Here is an 18,375-nt window from a genome sequence, read left to right as displayed (position 1 = left end):
AGCAGGACAGGGCAGAAAATGGGATTAAAAAATTCATGGGTCGGGATTAAGAGAGGGTAATTGCTTACCAGTTAACATCACGGGCAAAAGAGATTCAGCTTGGGGAAAATTAATTTAATTAAGATAGATTTGGGTAGAGAAAACATGTTTCTGTATTACTGTCCTTAGGTTGGCTGAATGGGTTTATATAATTTCTTTAATTCTCTCAAGCAAATCATACTATAAGCCACTGTCGGATGTGCTCAGTCCCTCAAGACAGCTGAAAAACTCCTTCCCTATGTGTTGTACGTATTTTTGTTTCCACTTAGATGAGATGGAAAGACATCTTTTGTTTTGGTACTCCTTTGGTTTCTTTTTCACTGTTTTGGTTTTGGGTTTTTCTTAAAGTAAAGAAAGTTTTTTTCATTGCAAAGAAGATTTCCTGATGTCTGACTCTAGGGATTTTATACAACCCAAAACTTAGCCTTTAGTGGGCTTGCAGCTTTTTCGAGAAATACTGTTATTTTTAAAGCAAGTCTTCATATAGATATTATGGCTTCTTTAGGACAAGATCATTTATATGTAGAAGCAATCATTATTTTTTATTTTAACCCCCCCGAATTAAATAAATATCACAAGGAGTGTGCATTTCTGCTTTTTTCCCTGTACAGAATTTGTACAAAGTACTTAGGCACAGCACACATTCATGAGTCATTTTATTAAATCCTGTTTTACATTTCAAAGGTTCAAATTCAGGCTCTGCTTGTTTGCATATCTGGAACGGTTTGTTAAACTGCCCTCGAGGCCACGTTCAAGAAATATTTATCAGATTTCACAGAGATTTTCCAATAAAAACCATGTATAATCAATGAGCAGCAAGTCATTTGGGTTTTAGTTCCATCTCTCATCTTGTCAGAGTGGAGAGGAGATGGGCCTTTGTTACAAGTCCCAGCGGTGGTGATGGTCAGGGCTTTTCTTTAATTGAAAAAGAAAACAAACCAGAAAGGAGAATAAAACCCGACCAGCTCTGATATAAAAGCTTTCAAAAGCCATTTAATTTAAAACCAAGAATTCCAAACCATCGTGATTCCCGTGTTCAGTCACAGTGGTTTGGTATCATACATCATGAAAGAAACTGGGTTCTTCAAGAAAGAGTAAATCATCGCGGCTAAACCTCTGACTACTCGTTCTTCGCACTTACACCCCATTGTGGTGAAGTTCTGCAGTCTTTTTTCCCCATCTTATATAGGAGAGAGGGTGGATTTTTAACTCATGGGGACTGAAATAAAGCCTTTTTTGATCCTTCATAAAGTTAAAAATGCCTGTAATAAAAATGATATAAATAACATTCAATGTCCCATACTGTTCAAGAAAGGAGAAATTATGGCTTTAATGTTCCTCCAAGAGATGATGAATACGATTTTTCCCCTCTGAGTTTGCACACAGTAATAAAATATTGATCTTTATGACAAAGCAAGTTAGATTGGTATGGAGAACAGTTCAGGAGGGTTTCATGGCTCGAAGCAACAATAGCAGGTCATATAACATTAAAGATTAAGTGTCAGTTCACTGAATTAATGCCCCAATGTAGCCAAGTAAAGGGATTTGCAAAGAGGCATAATAGTTTCTCCTCCTTGTTTATGAGTTTCCAAGTCATCATCGTTTAATTTATCATCTGCACTGCTGCAGATCAATTTGACGTGGGTTATTAACATATGTGGCTCCTGCGCTCCAAGCCACATGTCCCCAATGTAAACAGAAGTCAGGAATACACAAACAGCTGTGGAAGAAAAAAATGGAGAACAATCAGAACAGATACGCTTCTATTTCCACGTAGTAATACAAACCCAAACCATTTTACTTCCAGACTTAAGTTTTAAAATACTTTCTAATTCTTTTCCTAGATGGAAAATTTATGGGGTTTTTGCCCATACAAAGCCAATGATCCTCCTCACACTACAGAAAGAAAACGGTTTCTTGTTGGCACAACTTTCTGACCTCTTTAAAAAAGTTTGAAATTTGCCCTGTGGCTTTTGCTATCAAATGGTAACAGTGAACAGCGTATGGATCAGAACCCACGCTCACATGGACTCATTTGCTGCTGACCATTTTCCCCCTTGGAGTCATATTTTTGTACCCTTCTGAACTCCATTTTAGTTCTGGAAAGGGAAGTTTCTCTGAGGGTGTATGACACCTGTACCATCAGAAACACCTACAGTGTGACCCCTGTTCTGTGCTACCAACCCCTGTGCCCATACCACCAAAGACACAGCTGTTACTTTGTGAAGTTATGAGCACCAATGGACATCAGCACACTTCAGACTGTTCTGATGAATTAAAAAAAACACGGAACTGCTTTCCTTCTACCATTGCCGCCTTGTACTGTGAGTGAAAAGGAACAGGTAAGTTACCTTTCTTGTTCGCATCCTCTTCTGTCATTGCGGACTGGCACAATGTCTTCACAAGTTCATGAAAGCTGTTGTTGGTCAGGCCCTGAGCATCCATTAGCTGAAGCATGATTGAACTGAACAAACAGAGCTCTTTAAAGAGTCCATCCGTCCCACTGCTGGCCTCACACACCTGGGTGTAAAACTTGAAGAGGTTGTTTCTCAATGTCTCATCCTTAAGCACCTCCTGCACTGCCACTGGGTGTGGCAAGATGCAATTACGTAGCCACTGCAGAGTTACCAAGACATTTTGCTTATCAAGCCTGTGCTCAACCATGGACTTCACCAGCCATTTAGTTACTATGTAAGTGGATGCACAGGTCAGGCCAACTGTTTCATCTGCAAGGTCAGCAGATTTGAGGGGCTCCCCGTGATGCCTGGTAGGTGGCACTGGGAAAACAGGCTCCCAATGGGCAAATATGGAATTCAGACAACCTCTGCATTTCTCCAGGTGAGAGGCTTTCAGGTCTGCAGCAGCAGCAGCAGCATCGTCTTCTCTTTCTATTTCATTCTTTTTCCGAATGTGGTGAGATGCACGAGACAAGGCTTGAGGTTTGTTCTTTTCTTTAATATTTTCTGTAAGAAGAAAAACACCACTAAAACAAATATCAGATACTCCAAATGTTTTACCTGGTATAAAATTATGCAAGAAAGACAGCATCATGTGTTGTTTCAGTTGCTAAATGGCTACGTTCTAGCCTCATTTAGCAGCCTAACTGAGCCTATGCTCAATTCACAGCAAAAGGGCTACAGGCAGCTGAGTGAGTCATAGGCTGAAACACTTTTCGGAACCGGATCGCCTAACTTTTGAGGTGAGCAATAATGGCACCCAGGCCCTGGCCCACAGCCCAGCCAAGCCAAGGCTGTATTTCAGAGGTCCACAAGACGCAGTGTTGCCAGTGAGGCTACATTACGTACACCACCTCATGATGCTCAAGCTGCTACTCTCTCTCCAGGCTAGCGAAGGCACAGCACGTGTCTGCCTATGGAAGGAGATAGCACAGCTACGGTGCTTTTGAACGGCGCAGGCTGAAGCAGCAAAGTCTGCCTTCCTCCAGCACAGCCACCTCTGGGATGAGCGTCTGGCTGGTGAGATGCTGCCAGCCAAGGGCTGTGAAAAGGGAAGAGACAGGCAGACGAACTTTGGATGCAGGTCTGCCCTCTGTTAGATGCTGCGCAGGTCATGGGGAGCAGCAGACAGCAACAGCGCTTCTTTTTTTTAAAAAAAAAATCATTTAAGAATACAATTTTTCAAAACTCTAGATCTGCAACTAAGTTTCACTTTAAAACTCCTTCTCTTTTTAAAACTATATTTCTCCAAAGTTTCCAGAATAATGTTAAATTTAGAAATCACTACAATGAAGACCTGGAAAATAGGGTTCCATTTCCATTCCTCTCCCCCCAAGCCGTATCAGATTGTCCAACAAAAGTTATTAATGCTACTTGCTATGAAGTTTGCTTCACGTGTATGCTTAGCTTTCACCAGCTTCATCAATACTACTTTTCTGAAATACTTCAGTACTCACTAAGCAATTCTTTAATCTGGTATTTCTGAGCAAGAGTCTGCACATCCTCTTGCAGTTCCAGGTCTTTTTCGATGATGCTCCACTTATGCAGCAGCAGCAGGATCTCTTTATTTGAGAGAACGCTGTCATTCACAGTGAACCGGCTCATTTCTTTGAAGGCCTCAACAACTATAGCACGATATTCCAGCACAGAACTGAGTGTACTGAAAAACTGAGTCAGTTTGACTAGATCTAAATTAGTCCTGTGAAAAGAGAACAAAAGTGCCATGTATTTTTCCATATTGTAATTAATAAAATAAAATAAGCACAGAGTTTTTTTCTCCTTGCAGTCTCTTCCTACACTTTTCTCCTGCAGTTGTGTAGACCTATACTCTTGTTTCTCAGAATACCAGTAGTAATTAGTTTCCTTCCCTGAAGGAAAGTTTTTCTTCCCTGAATCCTCAGTGCTTCAATACATTAGTGTTTGGCAGAACAGACCAGGAAATATAGTCTTTGCCCTCCTGCCTGTAAACAGCAAAGACAGATGGCACACAAGGAGGACGACAGAAGTCTGGAGCCTTACCTATGCTTTATCTTGCACGGGTTTTCAAAATTTTGAGGATATTAACACAGCTTCTCCAGGTTGTGGCAATAGTTGTCTGCACAAAGAGCTGCGTGGGCTATTATGAACCCAAACAGAACTGGTTACCCATCTGCTTTCTACTGTCCCAGCTGCAATGGCTGTGCTTGGACAGGTTAAGTGCTCTGGATCTGGAGAGAAGAGACTGACCATTTCTAAACACTGTCACGTAGAACTCTGCACAGTTTCTCCTTGTACAGTTTGCACGCGTGATACAGACACAGAAGTCTAAACCTTCAGAGAGTATGAAAGATCCTTGCAGCAAAGAACATGGCTAACTGCAAGCTCTAAGCCAGTGGGAAAAAGGTGAAACACAGCAGCTTAAAAACGACCAGTCATTAAGGATGTAGAGCTTGGCAGTAACTGTGCATCAGCTGTTATTTTATTCCTCAGGCATTTAAACAGCTAAACCTTCCTGTCAAAGAAACCTCATCAAAAGTCACTAGTCAACATTCAAACTGCAGGGGGAAAAAAAGGCATTAAATACCACAGATCAATAAATTCTTCTGGCCTCCCTCGGTAAGTTTCAAACTGACAGAGGATGAAATGGAAATTGATTAAAAAAACAAACAAACAAACAAAAATCTTACCGAATGTGTTTGATTAACGTGATCAGAACATACAGAAATTCATTTATAAGCTGAATTGGAAGAAACTTCCTGTTCTCCTGGGATTGATTCTTGCTTTCTTTCTTGCTTCCTAAATTTGTTAGCCACAGAGTATGGAGTAAGGAAATAATTTTATTTAACAGCTTGTTTTCCAGAAACCTGAAAAACAAACAAGAAAAAGAAGCAAATGCCCATTTGGAGGGCAGATCCTAACCAGGAACCAATCCATCACCTGCAGAGGACCATATTCTAGTGCACTTTTGGAGCCGTGAATGGCAATAGGTGCCTCTCAGCCAGCACCCCATCAGGGCACAAGAGCACATCCCTCTGCAGCCGCAGACACACGGAGGCCCTGGTTATTGCTGCCTTCTTGCCATGTTGCAGCTGGGGAAACACAGTAGTGTATCACAGCCCCTGCATGGGACCAGCGATTTGTGACTTGCACGTTTCATTACACAGCTCTGCCAAGTATTCCGTTACACTGCAACCACTGCCACCGTTGCCTTAGAGCACTTACTGTCAGGACAGCTTGGTTCCTCATGTTCCTAAGACTTTAAGAAATAGCAATGCTGACAGGGCAGTATCGAGCCTATTTATATTTAGCTTGTTATTCTAAGGGCAGGGAGGAGGCAGGGGAGCAATCTCATTTTTGTACAGATGATGCAAGAACAGTACTTCTCAAAAGCACGATCACAAAGTAAGTACTGGGTGCCAAAGGCCAAATCCAGGCTTTTTCTCTACCAAACATACCAAATTGTACCAAAGAGAGGTGTACAACAGGGAAACGGTGCTAGGAACCTGTTCAGGCTAGTTGCACTGTAGATGATCCTGAAACCTTACTTGAACCTGCCAGGGGAATCTGTGCTGAAGAGATTTTGTGTGTATGCGCATGCACGTGCATCTATGTCAACGGAGAGGCAAGGGGATAGAGAAGGAAGGAGTGGGAGGAGAAATGTTACAGACAGCTCAAAATTCATTACCGTGCAAGTATGACACAGTGGGAATTGTGGACATTTGAAATGAAAGAGTCACACACGCTAAATTAAAGTGCCATTTTGTTTTCTAAGTTTTTCAAGAAAGTGTCATCAAAAATATGAAGCCCCACCACTGCCCCAACCGCTGACAGACCATCTCTGTATCTGTCACCCTTGTTTTCATACTCAGTTGCAAAATTATTCTACTGTGGACAGTAAAATTGTTCCCATCTCACTAGTATTTCCCCAGTTACCTTTTCTCCAAGATGTGCACTATCCAGGTTAGGAGGCTGTGATCTTGTATTAGCTCATAGGCAGCTCTGGTGACATGGGCAGCATTTTGTAGTATCTCCAGAATACGACTCTGAATCAGAAAATATAATTTGATATTTTACAAAATCAGAACATAGTCAGATCTAACTACTATCAATCTTCCAGAAGGGTATAATTAGCAATTTGTCTGGGATCCGATCAACTTAAAATGTATTACCAACACCACATATTCTTAGCGACCCCAGGGAAGAAAAGACATTCTTTTTAAGGCTTCATACACACACAGACACTACTCTTAGCCCTACAGTAGCAAGACAATTTTCTCTTTTTGCCCAAGATTTTGATACGTAACCAAGATACTTCTAGCAGACTAGATTTCTCAAGGTGGATGCTTATGAACATGAGAGCTTCTGGCATGGGAGTTTTCTCCCTAATAAAGCACCGTACAGGTAACATGCTGGTTAGGGAATAAGAAAACCTAAAGAAGCAAAGGCCCCTGACTGTATGAGCGAAACTGCAGTACCTGCTATACCTTCCAAGAAGCGGCAGAAATATGACTAGAGCCAGACCACCAGCTGATGAAAGTGACAGAGGACAAAGATGCGACTCTGTTTTAGACAGAAGCAATTATTTCTCCCTTCACACATACATAAAATCAACAAGGAACAGATTTTCAAGGGGGCAAAGGAAGAGTTCATTGCTCCTTTCTGCTTTGTTTTACTATCCCCAAACCATACATACCACTTCTGTGGTTTGGGTTTGGTTTTTTTATTTTTAAATTCTTACCTGGGAGCCCTCATCACACAGAGGACTGTTGAAAAAGGAAAGAATGACCTGGAAAATCCTCTGGTAGTCATAAAGCTCGTAGCAATGTTTATCACGCAGCCCTTCTCCAAGAAATCTGAGAATCCACTCACGTTCTGTTTTATACTAGAAGCCATAAGAAAAATACCACCATCAGACATTTCAAAAAAATGCCTGCTCACAAGAGCACAAAAAACCTGGTTCCCTGGGAATGCCAGCACAGTGCTTTACTGCTTTTTCAATCTTCATCCCTATCAAATTTAATCAACAACATCCATCAGGAACATTTACTCTGCAGCACAAATATGCACTGAGAATGGAAATTTAAAAGTTGCTGTTTCTAAAATACCTCAGTTGAACTCAACATTAATAATCTAAACTCAAAGAGGAATGTAAGCTAGCTAGGGCAGAACATTTTGTTTGTTGTGCTTGCAGAGCACACAGAGCACAACTCATTATTTCATTATGTGTTATTATGAAGAAAATAAGAAGAAACCCAGAAATAATACTTCTAATTCCAATATAAAACAAAAGCAAGATGCCTGTAGTTAATTACCTATGGAAAAGTAATATCCATTACATTTTTATGGGATTTTTTCTATTATTTTCTGAAGAATTAGTGGATACCTAAGATGGGATTCTCACATTACCTCAAAATCAAAACTGTAGAAAAGCTGGAAAAACCCTGGTACCTTCCTCAGGTCCAAATACTGGTGTGACAGAAGGAATCTGTTTACCTTTATATACATGTGCTCCTCTGCGAAGAGAAACAATGGTTATTGTGGAGGAGGACAACATTTACAATACACAACCATGCAGAAAAATAACCGGAACCTGTACTTTCCAGTGTTTCGGCTAGCTATCAGAACAGTACATTAATTACGGTGAGGAGGCCTCCTTCTCTAAGCTGATTATATTGTCATTCAGAGCGTGCACAAAGTGGGTGAGAAGATAAAACCTGGCTCTGATTTCAGCAAACCCAATGTTATTTCATCGACAAAACAGAAATCTGCTGCAATGTGAGAGGCAAATCTCTCCACGTTTCAAGCCCAACACTTCACATTAGGCAATCATAATTTTTAACCTACAGACCCAACGTGCACCTCACAAACAGTGGAACGAGTTGTCCAGGGGGACTATACAGTCTCCATCCTTGGAGGCTTTCTACGATCAGTCCAGCGCTCGAGGTTTTCTAGGCTAAAGCCCTGAGCAAAGCGGTCTGTCCTCACCGCTGGCCCTGCTTTGGGCAGTTTACCTGGAGACTTCACAGGGTCTCGCCTAAACTGAACCACTCCCTAATGCTATGATTCTCCTTCGCAATAGTGACTTATGTTGATTCAGTGTCTAAGGACAAAACGACACTCAGGCCAACCTACTCTGATCTGTTGAACAGGACCCACACTCACCTAGTTTCACTCATCTAGTCCTCTGCCCTCCTCAGCCCCAAAATTATAGGGCAGTGCCTTCATCCCTGATGGATCAGACGGGGTTTGTACACAAAATGGCACTTTGACCCTTCTCCAGGCCTTTTACATGAGCACTGGAAGTTTTTCTTTGGAACACGGAAAGCATACTTCATGTCTACCAGCGTCACAGCTATCTCATCTTCCGGCACTGGCCAAGGACATTGCTCCATGCACAGTGACTCACCGCAGGAATTCAACATTCACAGTAGGGTTTCAGTACCTGGCTTCAGAATCTGCTGTGCCACACGAGCAATGTAGAGGGTCAAAGAGAAGGTAAATCTGAGGTTTGGCTGCGTGATCCCATTTTGCACAGTATCCAAGAGATAGAGCAACTGCAACACAAGAGCCCAGGGAGAAAAGCTTGAACCATAACCCAAACGAATAAACAGGACAGTATGAATATATAAATAAGGTTTTAGAATATTCCACAAGCCATAAATCAAACACAAATCACATCAGGATTTCCAGGCCTACAAATAAAATCCCCAAGAAATTAAAAAACACATTTTCCTCCCTTTTTCTGCCCATTGATTAGAATGGAAGAAAACACAAAGCAATAGAGAAATAATGGAACAGAGGATAAAAAGCTTCTTGAAGCTCTCTCACCATGTCCATGTAGATGGAGGAGTAAAGAAGTGACTCTCCCATAAAAGTCCATGACCTAAAGTGTTTAACCTGGCAAACTACCAATCGATCTCAGTCTTACCTGACTCTTCTCTCGAAAGCGAGCTCCTTCCAGATGAGAACGAAAGGAAGCCAGGACGAAGTACGCAGCTGCTCTCATGCTGGAATCATAGCTGCTAAGGGCAGCTACTGTTAGACCCAGGGCATTGACTTCGACAAACTTTTGACATGCCACTACACACTCTGTGCGGGAAGAGGGGAAAAAAACAAAGCAAAGCACCCAGTACATTATACTGACACGTTGTAGAGTATGTAACAACACTACAACCCGTAAAAAAACTTAAATTCATGAACACCGGTTTCTAGATCTATTCCTACACAATGTCATTTCACTGCATGTTGAAGTTAAATGCTAACAAAGGCATTCTGCAAATGACTCTGCCCAGGAATTCCTTACCTGAGCTGAAATTAATGTGGTTCGTCTCATTTACATGAGACAGAAATGATTCTGCCTGTTTGACCATGCAAAGTTAGGAGTAAGTTCTGTAAAGACAACACGTATCTCACTGTTTCAGGAAAGTTAAGTATAAAGAAGAACAAGAGGGAAAATTCTCCTCCTCAAAACATTTTCTAGGCGCTTGGTAAGTCTGTGCCTGAAGGAAAGACCACCGTAGCCAATGAAAAGCCTGTCTGCACTAAGGAGCTTCTGTAATAGAACAGACAGGAGAATAATACAAGCCATCAGCCACACCACTGGTTACTGTACAGGCATGAGTGATTCTGCTGGTAGAATCTTTTATTTTCCAAGAGGAGTACTTAAATGTACCCCTATGCCCTTCTGGGACAAATGAATTCCAGCAATGAAAATAACCAGCCAAACAGAAAACACACTCTTGAATCTAACATTTATCTTCCATAGCGTTTTGTCATCAGGAGACTGAGTTTCTCATTTAAGGGCTGTGTGTTTTCAAGGGTCGTTCCATTTCTACCCACTGATGGCTAGAAATGACTTGAGGTGAAATCTCCACAACATCTCCCGTGCCATTTCTATTCCATTCACCAGTAAGGGAATATAATGGCACCTCAATTGTATTTTACCAGCTAAAGTGAAAACATATTGCAGTTCTGAGTTTAGCAACAATATTCACATATTTTCTTGTAATTCACACTGAAGGTCAAGAGGAAGTTTTCTGAGAAACAAATATTCCTATTTAAGAAGAGGCTGTAGTCTTGCTGACAAGTACTTATGTTTGGTCCACTGATTTCCTCTCCCACCACCACCCACCCACAGGTAAAACAGATATATGTATTTTCTATATATTTATGTAAAAATCACAGATTATTTATGGCTCCACATCAGCAGCTGGGCTATTTCTCTCCTCTTTTCCTCAGCTGCCAGAACTCCTACTTCAATTTTGTGCCTGGCAGTTTCATAGCCAGCTCTGCTAGTCATCAGCCAGGCAACAGCAGAGTCTCCACCTCCCAGCAATTGCCTCCCAACCAGCCCACCGCTACATGACCAATGCAAAGACGTCCCTGAATTGCATTAACAGATCTTTGAGTGAGTGGTTTTACAAGTTATTTCAAACTCAGCAATTATCTAGCACCACTCCTCACCAAAGCACATCAACTTTAACTGGTGTTACACAAAACATCTCAGTCATTCTCCTGGGGAGCAGAGATCCCTCGTTTGTCAGCATGGGATACCTCTCACATCACCAGAGCTCATGCAGATACAGCTCTACCCGCCTCTACTTCCAGGCATCGGGCAAGGCCACCACTTGACTGCCAAAGTAAAAATGGTGAGAGGAGTAGCCAGAACAGGGCAGAAGAAAGAGAAACAGAGCCCACAGAGACACCTGGTCTATACCTTCTGATACCTTCTGCCTGTGGCAAAACACCTCTGCACTTCCTACTCTTCAGGCAAGATGCAAAGGTGCAAGGTAAGCACTGGAAATGGACGCTTTCTGCTGAATCCCAAGTGAACGTGGAAAGATGATCTAAAACTTGTCTGCCCGCAGAGGATTCTCCATCACTTATGGACATCTCACACATAGCCCTGGCCTACACCACAACCACTCTTCAGTGCAGGATCAAATAGATGTTATATGCCCTTTCACAGCAAGCCGCCACATGGCTCTCCTTCGGACTACAGTTCTTGAGAACTACTACACAGACAAAGTGGATAATTTTATGGGCTAGTACCACAAAGTGAAATCCAATGTTCTCACTTGAGCAGTAAAGTTCATGCTAGTCACAGAAAGATTTATTTGGAAAACTTTCTTTTGCTGTAAACATGCAGTGGAAATACTTTCCACCCAGCTGATCTTGGAGAGCGCAGTCAACAACTAACATAAAATAACAAGCTATTATTAAAAAAAAAGCTAATTCTATGTCTGACATACAGTTTGTTTAAAGTACCTTGAGAACCATGATGGAAAAGCTTTCCACAAGATGCTTATCAGAGCTAAAGTTAGACAGAACTTGCTATCTGCCCAACATCAGACTTACTTTTTACTCAGTAAGCACTAAACACTGTGCAGTAAGTCTATGTTTATAAATTCAGCAGTTACATAACATCTGTGCACAGGGGTCTGTGCAGCCAGTACAAAGAGCAAATAAATAAAGAGGAATTGGGACTTCCAAGAGCAGCTGACATGATTCAGGAGCACCATGGGACTGGAATTCATAAATCACCTGGGCCCTTAAAAATGCCCCTCTTAGGACACAGACTCTCACTTAGTGTGGAGCAGTTAAGAGAACTATTTTTCCCCTCTCCAGTTTTAGATTCAGCCTATGCCAGGATAGCCACTGCCTCCACAGCTCTGAAAAACACCACGTGCAAGAGCTCCTTCAACCGTGCACAAGCAGTTGTCCTTGCTGGCTAGCTGTAGTGCTGCTTGACGCTGACCAACAGGCAGTGCAGCCCTCCCACCAGGTAAGGTGGTAAGCCTCCAAGTGATGGGTGATGATGACAGGGCTATCTCCCGCTACATGTAGGTATCATCGAACATTCCAACAGTTCTGAGCACAGGCCTGTTCAGGTCATACAGTAGCCCCACGCATCTCTGATGGAAAAGAAGCTGGCTGAAGTTTCCCTGTATTATCACCACAGGCTCCAACAGGCCAGTTGAGTTTAGTCACGGTGTTCTGCACAGAAATAGATACCCCTGCAGAGATTCACTCTGGTCAGGAAACACCCTCACCCTTCCCCAGCAATAGTGGCTTCTGGTTTATGCCCAGAAAACTCCTCCAACATTGCAGGGCACTTTCTCCAACCTGCTCTACCTCTGACCACTAAGAACAAGCTCCCACTAAGAACACAGCTGAAAGAATAGGATTACTGCTCCCCAAAACTCAGCCAAAAGCAGCCCCAGATGAGAGCAATCCTAACAGCTGCAGGTAGGGCACTGTGTCTAGCAGCAGAAGGTTTCACCCCTCCCATGCCTGTTTTGCTCATCGCATTGCTGTGACACCATAGCTGATGCAGAATACAGCTCTACACATTCGCCAGAAAAAACCATAACCTTCCAGCAGGGTATATTCTCTACTGGTCCCTCTTAGGCTCTTTTATAATCACATTGTGCTGTTTTTTGTGATATACACAATGCAGTTTGATAGATCAGAGAACATAAACCTTTTATCTGTTTTTGTCTCTTCCGAGCTGTTTCCGTTTTAAACAGCTTCCAAGCTGGTTACAGTTTAAAAACCTCTCTTCAGATTAAGTGATCACATCCTCTACCTAGGGTTAACCCACTACATTTAAAAGAGCTGTGAGGGAGCAGCACCCAGTTGTCTGGACAAGACCAGCTTAGGAGGAATGCCCGTCTCTATAGAGCTATGTTGTTCTATTTCTGAGTATCCAAATCTTACTAGGTATATTAATTATTTGAAAAAGTGCTTTAAAAAACAACAAAACCCCTCCTTAATGTCAATTGTTACCTTTAAAGAAATTCTGAAAACTACAATGCAAAGCATTAGGTGGTTTAATGATGTACGTTTCTTCTCTCCAAAGCTACGCACAAATTTCTTTGTCGTATTAGCTCTTAGAGAATAACAGAGATACACATGGAGCAATGCAGCTACCACTGAGTAAAATGACACTAAATAGAAAGATTCACTTTACCTGGTCTGGTCAGTTCACTGAAGAGCTGAAGTAGAAAACAAGGATCATAGAAGTCATCAAGACTCTCGACACTTTCATCTCTATACAGTGACTCTTGTGCCTCCTGAAACCAAATCCAAACAAGTATTTGTAAGGAACATTGACAATTCCCAGCTTGGTTTCAAACTCCCCCAACCACCTCATCCCATTATAAAGCAGACAATACTAAAACCTTGCAAAATGTAATCCAACACAGGGTGAGACACGCTTGTGCTTTCACTATCAAGGTTCCAAAACTATTTCCCCTGACTAACACAAACAAGTATAGAAGCATGTTAAAAAATTGTATGGAAGACTGAAGAGCCCATTGTCAGTGGATCCTTGGACAGTCAAATTTAACGACTGTTTAAAAGTCAAATTCTGGTCTCATTTACACATGGCAATCTTTGCAATACTTCACAATCACACCTGCCAACAAGATGTGGTCCATATATTGCAATTCATTCAAAAAGTGCTTCTAAATAATTAATTCCAGCCCTCTTATGAATTTAAATTACTCTCCTGAAGTAAACAAACTGCAATGTATTACATGAATGCAAGAAAAATTACTAAAGTGATGAGCTCTTTTTCTACGTCATTCAGCAGACTGAACCAAAGAACCTGTGAGGGCAGAAGACGGCGATGCTGAGGGAAAGACAGAATTGTCTTCATCATCTTTTCTCGATCTAGCAGACACAGAATCTCCTCCATGCTTGGCTGCTGCCATAGTGACTTTCCAAGGCTCTTGCAAGTCTTGTGATGCTCCACAGCAGCTGGACCCCATAGCAGGATTCTTAAAGGTTACAAGTAAAGGCATTAGTCAACAGACTGGTAGCACAGAGTGGAAAGCAATTACAGAGGATCTAAATTGGTATTTAAATTTTCCCTTCACTTGTACATATTATCCTGTGGGAACTTGAAACTACAACTTGTTTCCCTGGCAACACCTTTTTCATCCATCCAAAAGCTTTTCAAATTCAATCTGAGGGAGTCTCATTAACTATTTCCCACCCTGTTAATCCAAGTCAGAACTTACTTTCTCAGAAAAAAAGCTTTTTGTTTTAGCTATAAATGCAGGTAAGTATGATAGCAGCTGCATGAAGAGTCAGTGACCAAATCTTGTTAGACAAGGTTGTCTCAAATGCAATTGGTATTTCAAACCAGCATCACAGTGGCTCAGTAAAACATAAATCACTACTCTCCTCCTCCTCCAAGTTGCTCCTTTAGACCCCTCATACTTTGCCATTGTGCTTAAGTGCTACTGATATTGTCATTTATCACGTGGGTACCGCCAGCAGCAGGCCTGTCAGTGACGCAGCTTGTGGAATGGTGTTAGGCTTCTTATCACCTGGAACCCGAAGGCTCCCATTTCTAACACAAGCTGGATTCTGCTGGGTTGCACTTACAGCACTTTTTCTGAATATTCTCTATATTCACTCAAACTCTTCAGTGCTAGGAACAAGTCTAACTGAGTGTCTGGCTACCAATTTGCCTCAGGGTACAGTATGAAATTGTTTCTCCTTTAAAAAGGCTACAGAAGTTCTGGAATAGAACTACCTCTGAAATCAGTCTCCTCCTCACATAACACCCTCCCATTTGTGAACGCTTTCGGTAAAGGTTTATGCAGGATGTGGCTAGTGGTGGAGCCCTGCCTTCTGGAAGCCATTTCTATCCCCTGCTAACAAGAATTTTCACTTCCTGTCCCCCTTCACAGGCTGCAAGGATTATCTATATTCTCAGACAAAGTTAAGACAGATTCTTAATTGAGAGTTCAGTCCTGCTCCAACCTCCTGAGCCAATACTCTTGCATTAATATGCTGTTAATATTTATGCCCGTAACTCAAAGACAGAAAACTGCATTTGAGCAAGGCAGACCAAAACCATCAGTGTTTCTAAGAACTGTAAGCAACAGACTTTCCTATGGACTGCTTAGGCATGGGGCCTGAAAAGAAACTTGTTTTATAGAGTGCGTAGTTCTCTCTTATGAAGCGTGTAGACATATTGCAAGGTTGTGCTACAAAGAGAGCTATATTTCAGACTGGTGAAAGACAAGGAAGGCACTGACACCCATGCTAGCTCCCCAAAACTAACAACACATGTGTTGATGCAAAAGGCTACACATCACTCCTCGAGTGGCATATTCTTCTCCTCTCCAGCGAAGACCCAGAGTTGACTATCATGCATACAGGAGCAAGATAATTCAAAGAGCAACAGCTGTCCCGAGTGGCAAATCCTGTATCCCAAGCGAACAGGCAAAGGGAAGGAGTCCTACACTAGCAAATGTGCTTAGGCCTTCATCTGTGATGAAGTCTGCATAGTGGGATCTTACTAGGGAGAGTCAGGGGCTACTGAAATGAGAAAGCCCTTCACCCAGCCTTCAGCAACCCAAAAGTTTGGGCAATACACGAGAATTATGTTAAGAATAGAAAATACATAAGGAAAATGTTTTCAAAAGTGGCATTCACCTCTAGGTTTGACCTTGCTCACTGTTTAAAGTTAGTTAAAAATAAGACCCTGGAAAAATGCCAATTATGAGACGGCTTATTTGCATGTAGTGAGTTGAACAAAGATGTCAGCTTACCTCGAATTTATAAGACTTTGATTATTCTTCTCATATAACTGCAGCAGTAGCAGTATCTTCTGATCTAAAGAAGAAGAAAACCAAACTCAGTCACCTATGAAGATGAAAAACCAGATCTGGTAGGAAGTACCTTTCCCAGTCTACCACACTTACCTACAGCACTCAGTGTAGCCCCGTAGGCACCCAGCAGCACAGCAAGGTGACTGCTCTCACAGAGAGAAGGGCTGAGTTTCACAACTGTCAGCAGAATATCCACCAAGGCCTCTGAAATAAACACACAACTTCAGGCTTGCTGCTCTCTCAGTTAGATAGTGCATATATAAATACCCCAATGCACCCCCCCCTTTCTAAATGCACACACAGCACGGCACATTGTAGATCAAGATCTATCTCATTAAATACCAAAACCATTTCCCTGACTACACTGAAGGATGATTAAGATGCATTCCATTCAATTGGAACAACTTTTTTTGAAGAAGCTAAACCAGTATTTCCACCTGGACACACAAATGTTACAGTGAGGCAAAGTCCACAATGCAGCATGCTACCCTGCAGAAACCTTCCATGTGTACACATTTGCTCTCTGGTTAAAAAGAAGTGCTATACAGCCACAGTTCCCTCCTCTCCCGGGAAGGCATCTTCAATTAGCTTGGGCATTGCACAGACTAAAAGCAGACATCCCAGCAACCTCCCCAAGCCATTCAAGAAGTCAGCAAGAACCTCTAAGTTCACACCCCAGCCGCAGTAACTTATCCAAATGCTTCTCACTGTGCATTTCAACAGGGGTCATTGCTGCAGACTCCAACTACTTAGCAAGCTACAGGAACTTTGTCCTGGGGCACACAAAAATTATCCACCTTTATTTTGTAACTAGCTGAGAAACGGATCAAACAAGTGATCTGGTCAGGTTACTCAAAGGCAAATAAGGAATCTGTGGCAGATTCAAGACCTGAATCCAGATTTCTTTACCCCCAGTATGTGAGAAGGCACAGGCTTTTTCCCCTTGGATCTACAGGAATAGAAAATATATGTCGAAACAAAACGGATGATAAAGACAACAGCTTGAATGAGTGCACTCTTGACACCATGCTTCTGAATTACTGAAGTTAGCCTCAAAGAATCCATCTTGCTGCTCTACAGAAATACATTCAAAAGGTGAAACATACACAGTAAGCAGCAAAATCTATTATTTATTTTTAATTTCACCAATTTGTGACTTCATAAGACCTTTTTCCTCTTTTCAGGTCATTTAAAACTTTGAAGATTGTTTACATGTTCCTCACTGCACAAAATTTGTTATCAACATGCCACCCTGGGAACTTCCTCCCCTTTTCTTATATGGCTCCTTCAATCACTGAATCTCAAAGGCCTGTACAGTGGGACAAAGCTGACATGTATGTAGTAGTATTTCAGTTGGCAGAGACAAAGAAACAAAGCCAATCCTACACATGAATTAGTACCCAATTTATATTACTCACAGAAGAGTTATTTCCTCATGAAAGGTTGCAATATCAAAGACACATCAATTAACATTTTTGACAAAACTCGCAAAATCAACTGAAAATCTTTTGTATCAACCTGTTTTAAAATAGCTTTAAACGTCACACACATTTCTAGCAGAACCTCAGTACTTCAGTGATCTTACACTAACAGCATCACAGAAACCAAAAGAATCAATTCAAGATATCCGCAGGGTTAAAACAAAAAAAGAAAGAACCCCACAAAACCAACCAACCCCCTCCTCGCACAAAAAACCTTCACCTGTTCAGTAGTTTTAGAAACTTAAGTGTTTAAAATCAGCAGTGATAAAATGAATATAACATTCGATCCAAGCAGAGGTAGATTTTAAAACTAATATTCTGAAACGGTTTAATAGCTCTGCAAGTGTATGTAGGAGGATATGTTACTGAATGGATAGAATATAATGTGAGAAAGACAAGATTACTAAATACAGTTAAAAGGAAGAAAAAAATTAAAAAATACCTCTTGTCTGAGTGTTCGTGCCATCGTCTTCTCTTGACCTCAGTATGGCTGACAAAAATAGGGAGTGCTGCGTGACCATCATGTGAAGTTTGGAGAGCTTGACTAAGTTCTGACTAAGTGAGGATTCTTTCTTGTATAATAACCGAATAGCAGCATTCAGGACTTGCAAAAATGCTTCATCTCTGTAGCGATACCTTTAGAAGCAAGGATCACAGAGAAGTCAAATCCCAACCAAACCCAAGGAAACCTGCTTGAAAGAAGTGTCTTTATGAAATGAGAATTTTGCAAAGAAAGCAAAACCAAAACAAATTTAAAAACAATACAAACCAAAAAGAAAACACATGCAC

The 18,375-nt window shown here is 41.6% G+C and overlaps 1 protein-coding gene across 1 annotated transcript in view; it reads right to left on the bottom strand.

Moving 5' to 3' along the window:
- Positions 1-1,553: 1,553 nt before the first annotated feature.
- URB1 (URB1 ribosome biogenesis 1 homolog (S. cerevisiae)) overlaps positions 1,554-18,375 on the bottom strand; it is a gene marked incomplete at its 5' end in the record, with an annotated part of 39,790 nt that continues 22,968 nt past the window's right edge. The window contains 14 exons of the mRNA XM_010140939.1: positions 1,554-1,759; positions 2,391-3,002; positions 3,953-4,194; positions 5,162-5,338; positions 6,408-6,517; positions 7,213-7,356; positions 7,881-7,987; positions 8,917-9,028; positions 9,403-9,563; positions 13,447-13,549; positions 14,086-14,257; positions 16,046-16,109; positions 16,199-16,309; positions 18,029-18,222. Of these exons, the coding sequence (XP_010139241.1) occupies positions 1,554-1,759; positions 2,391-3,002; positions 3,953-4,194; positions 5,162-5,338; positions 6,408-6,517; positions 7,213-7,356; positions 7,881-7,987; positions 8,917-9,028; positions 9,403-9,563; positions 13,447-13,549; positions 14,086-14,257; positions 16,046-16,109; positions 16,199-16,309; positions 18,029-18,222 (2,515 nt within the window). The remainder of the gene's footprint in view (positions 1,760-2,390; positions 3,003-3,952; positions 4,195-5,161; positions 5,339-6,407; positions 6,518-7,212; positions 7,357-7,880; positions 7,988-8,916; positions 9,029-9,402; positions 9,564-13,446; positions 13,550-14,085; positions 14,258-16,045; positions 16,110-16,198; positions 16,310-18,028; positions 18,223-18,375) is intronic.

The sequence above is a fragment of the Buceros rhinoceros genome, unplaced genomic scaffold (assembly GCF_000710305.1).
Source record: "Buceros rhinoceros silvestris isolate BGI_N320 unplaced genomic scaffold, ASM71030v1 scaffold3718, whole genome shotgun sequence".
Lineage (NCBI taxonomy): Eukaryota > Metazoa > Chordata > Aves > Bucerotiformes > Bucerotidae > Buceros > Buceros rhinoceros.
The sequence above is the reverse complement of the archived record's forward strand: the minus strand, read 5'-3'. Positions and strand labels throughout refer to the sequence as shown.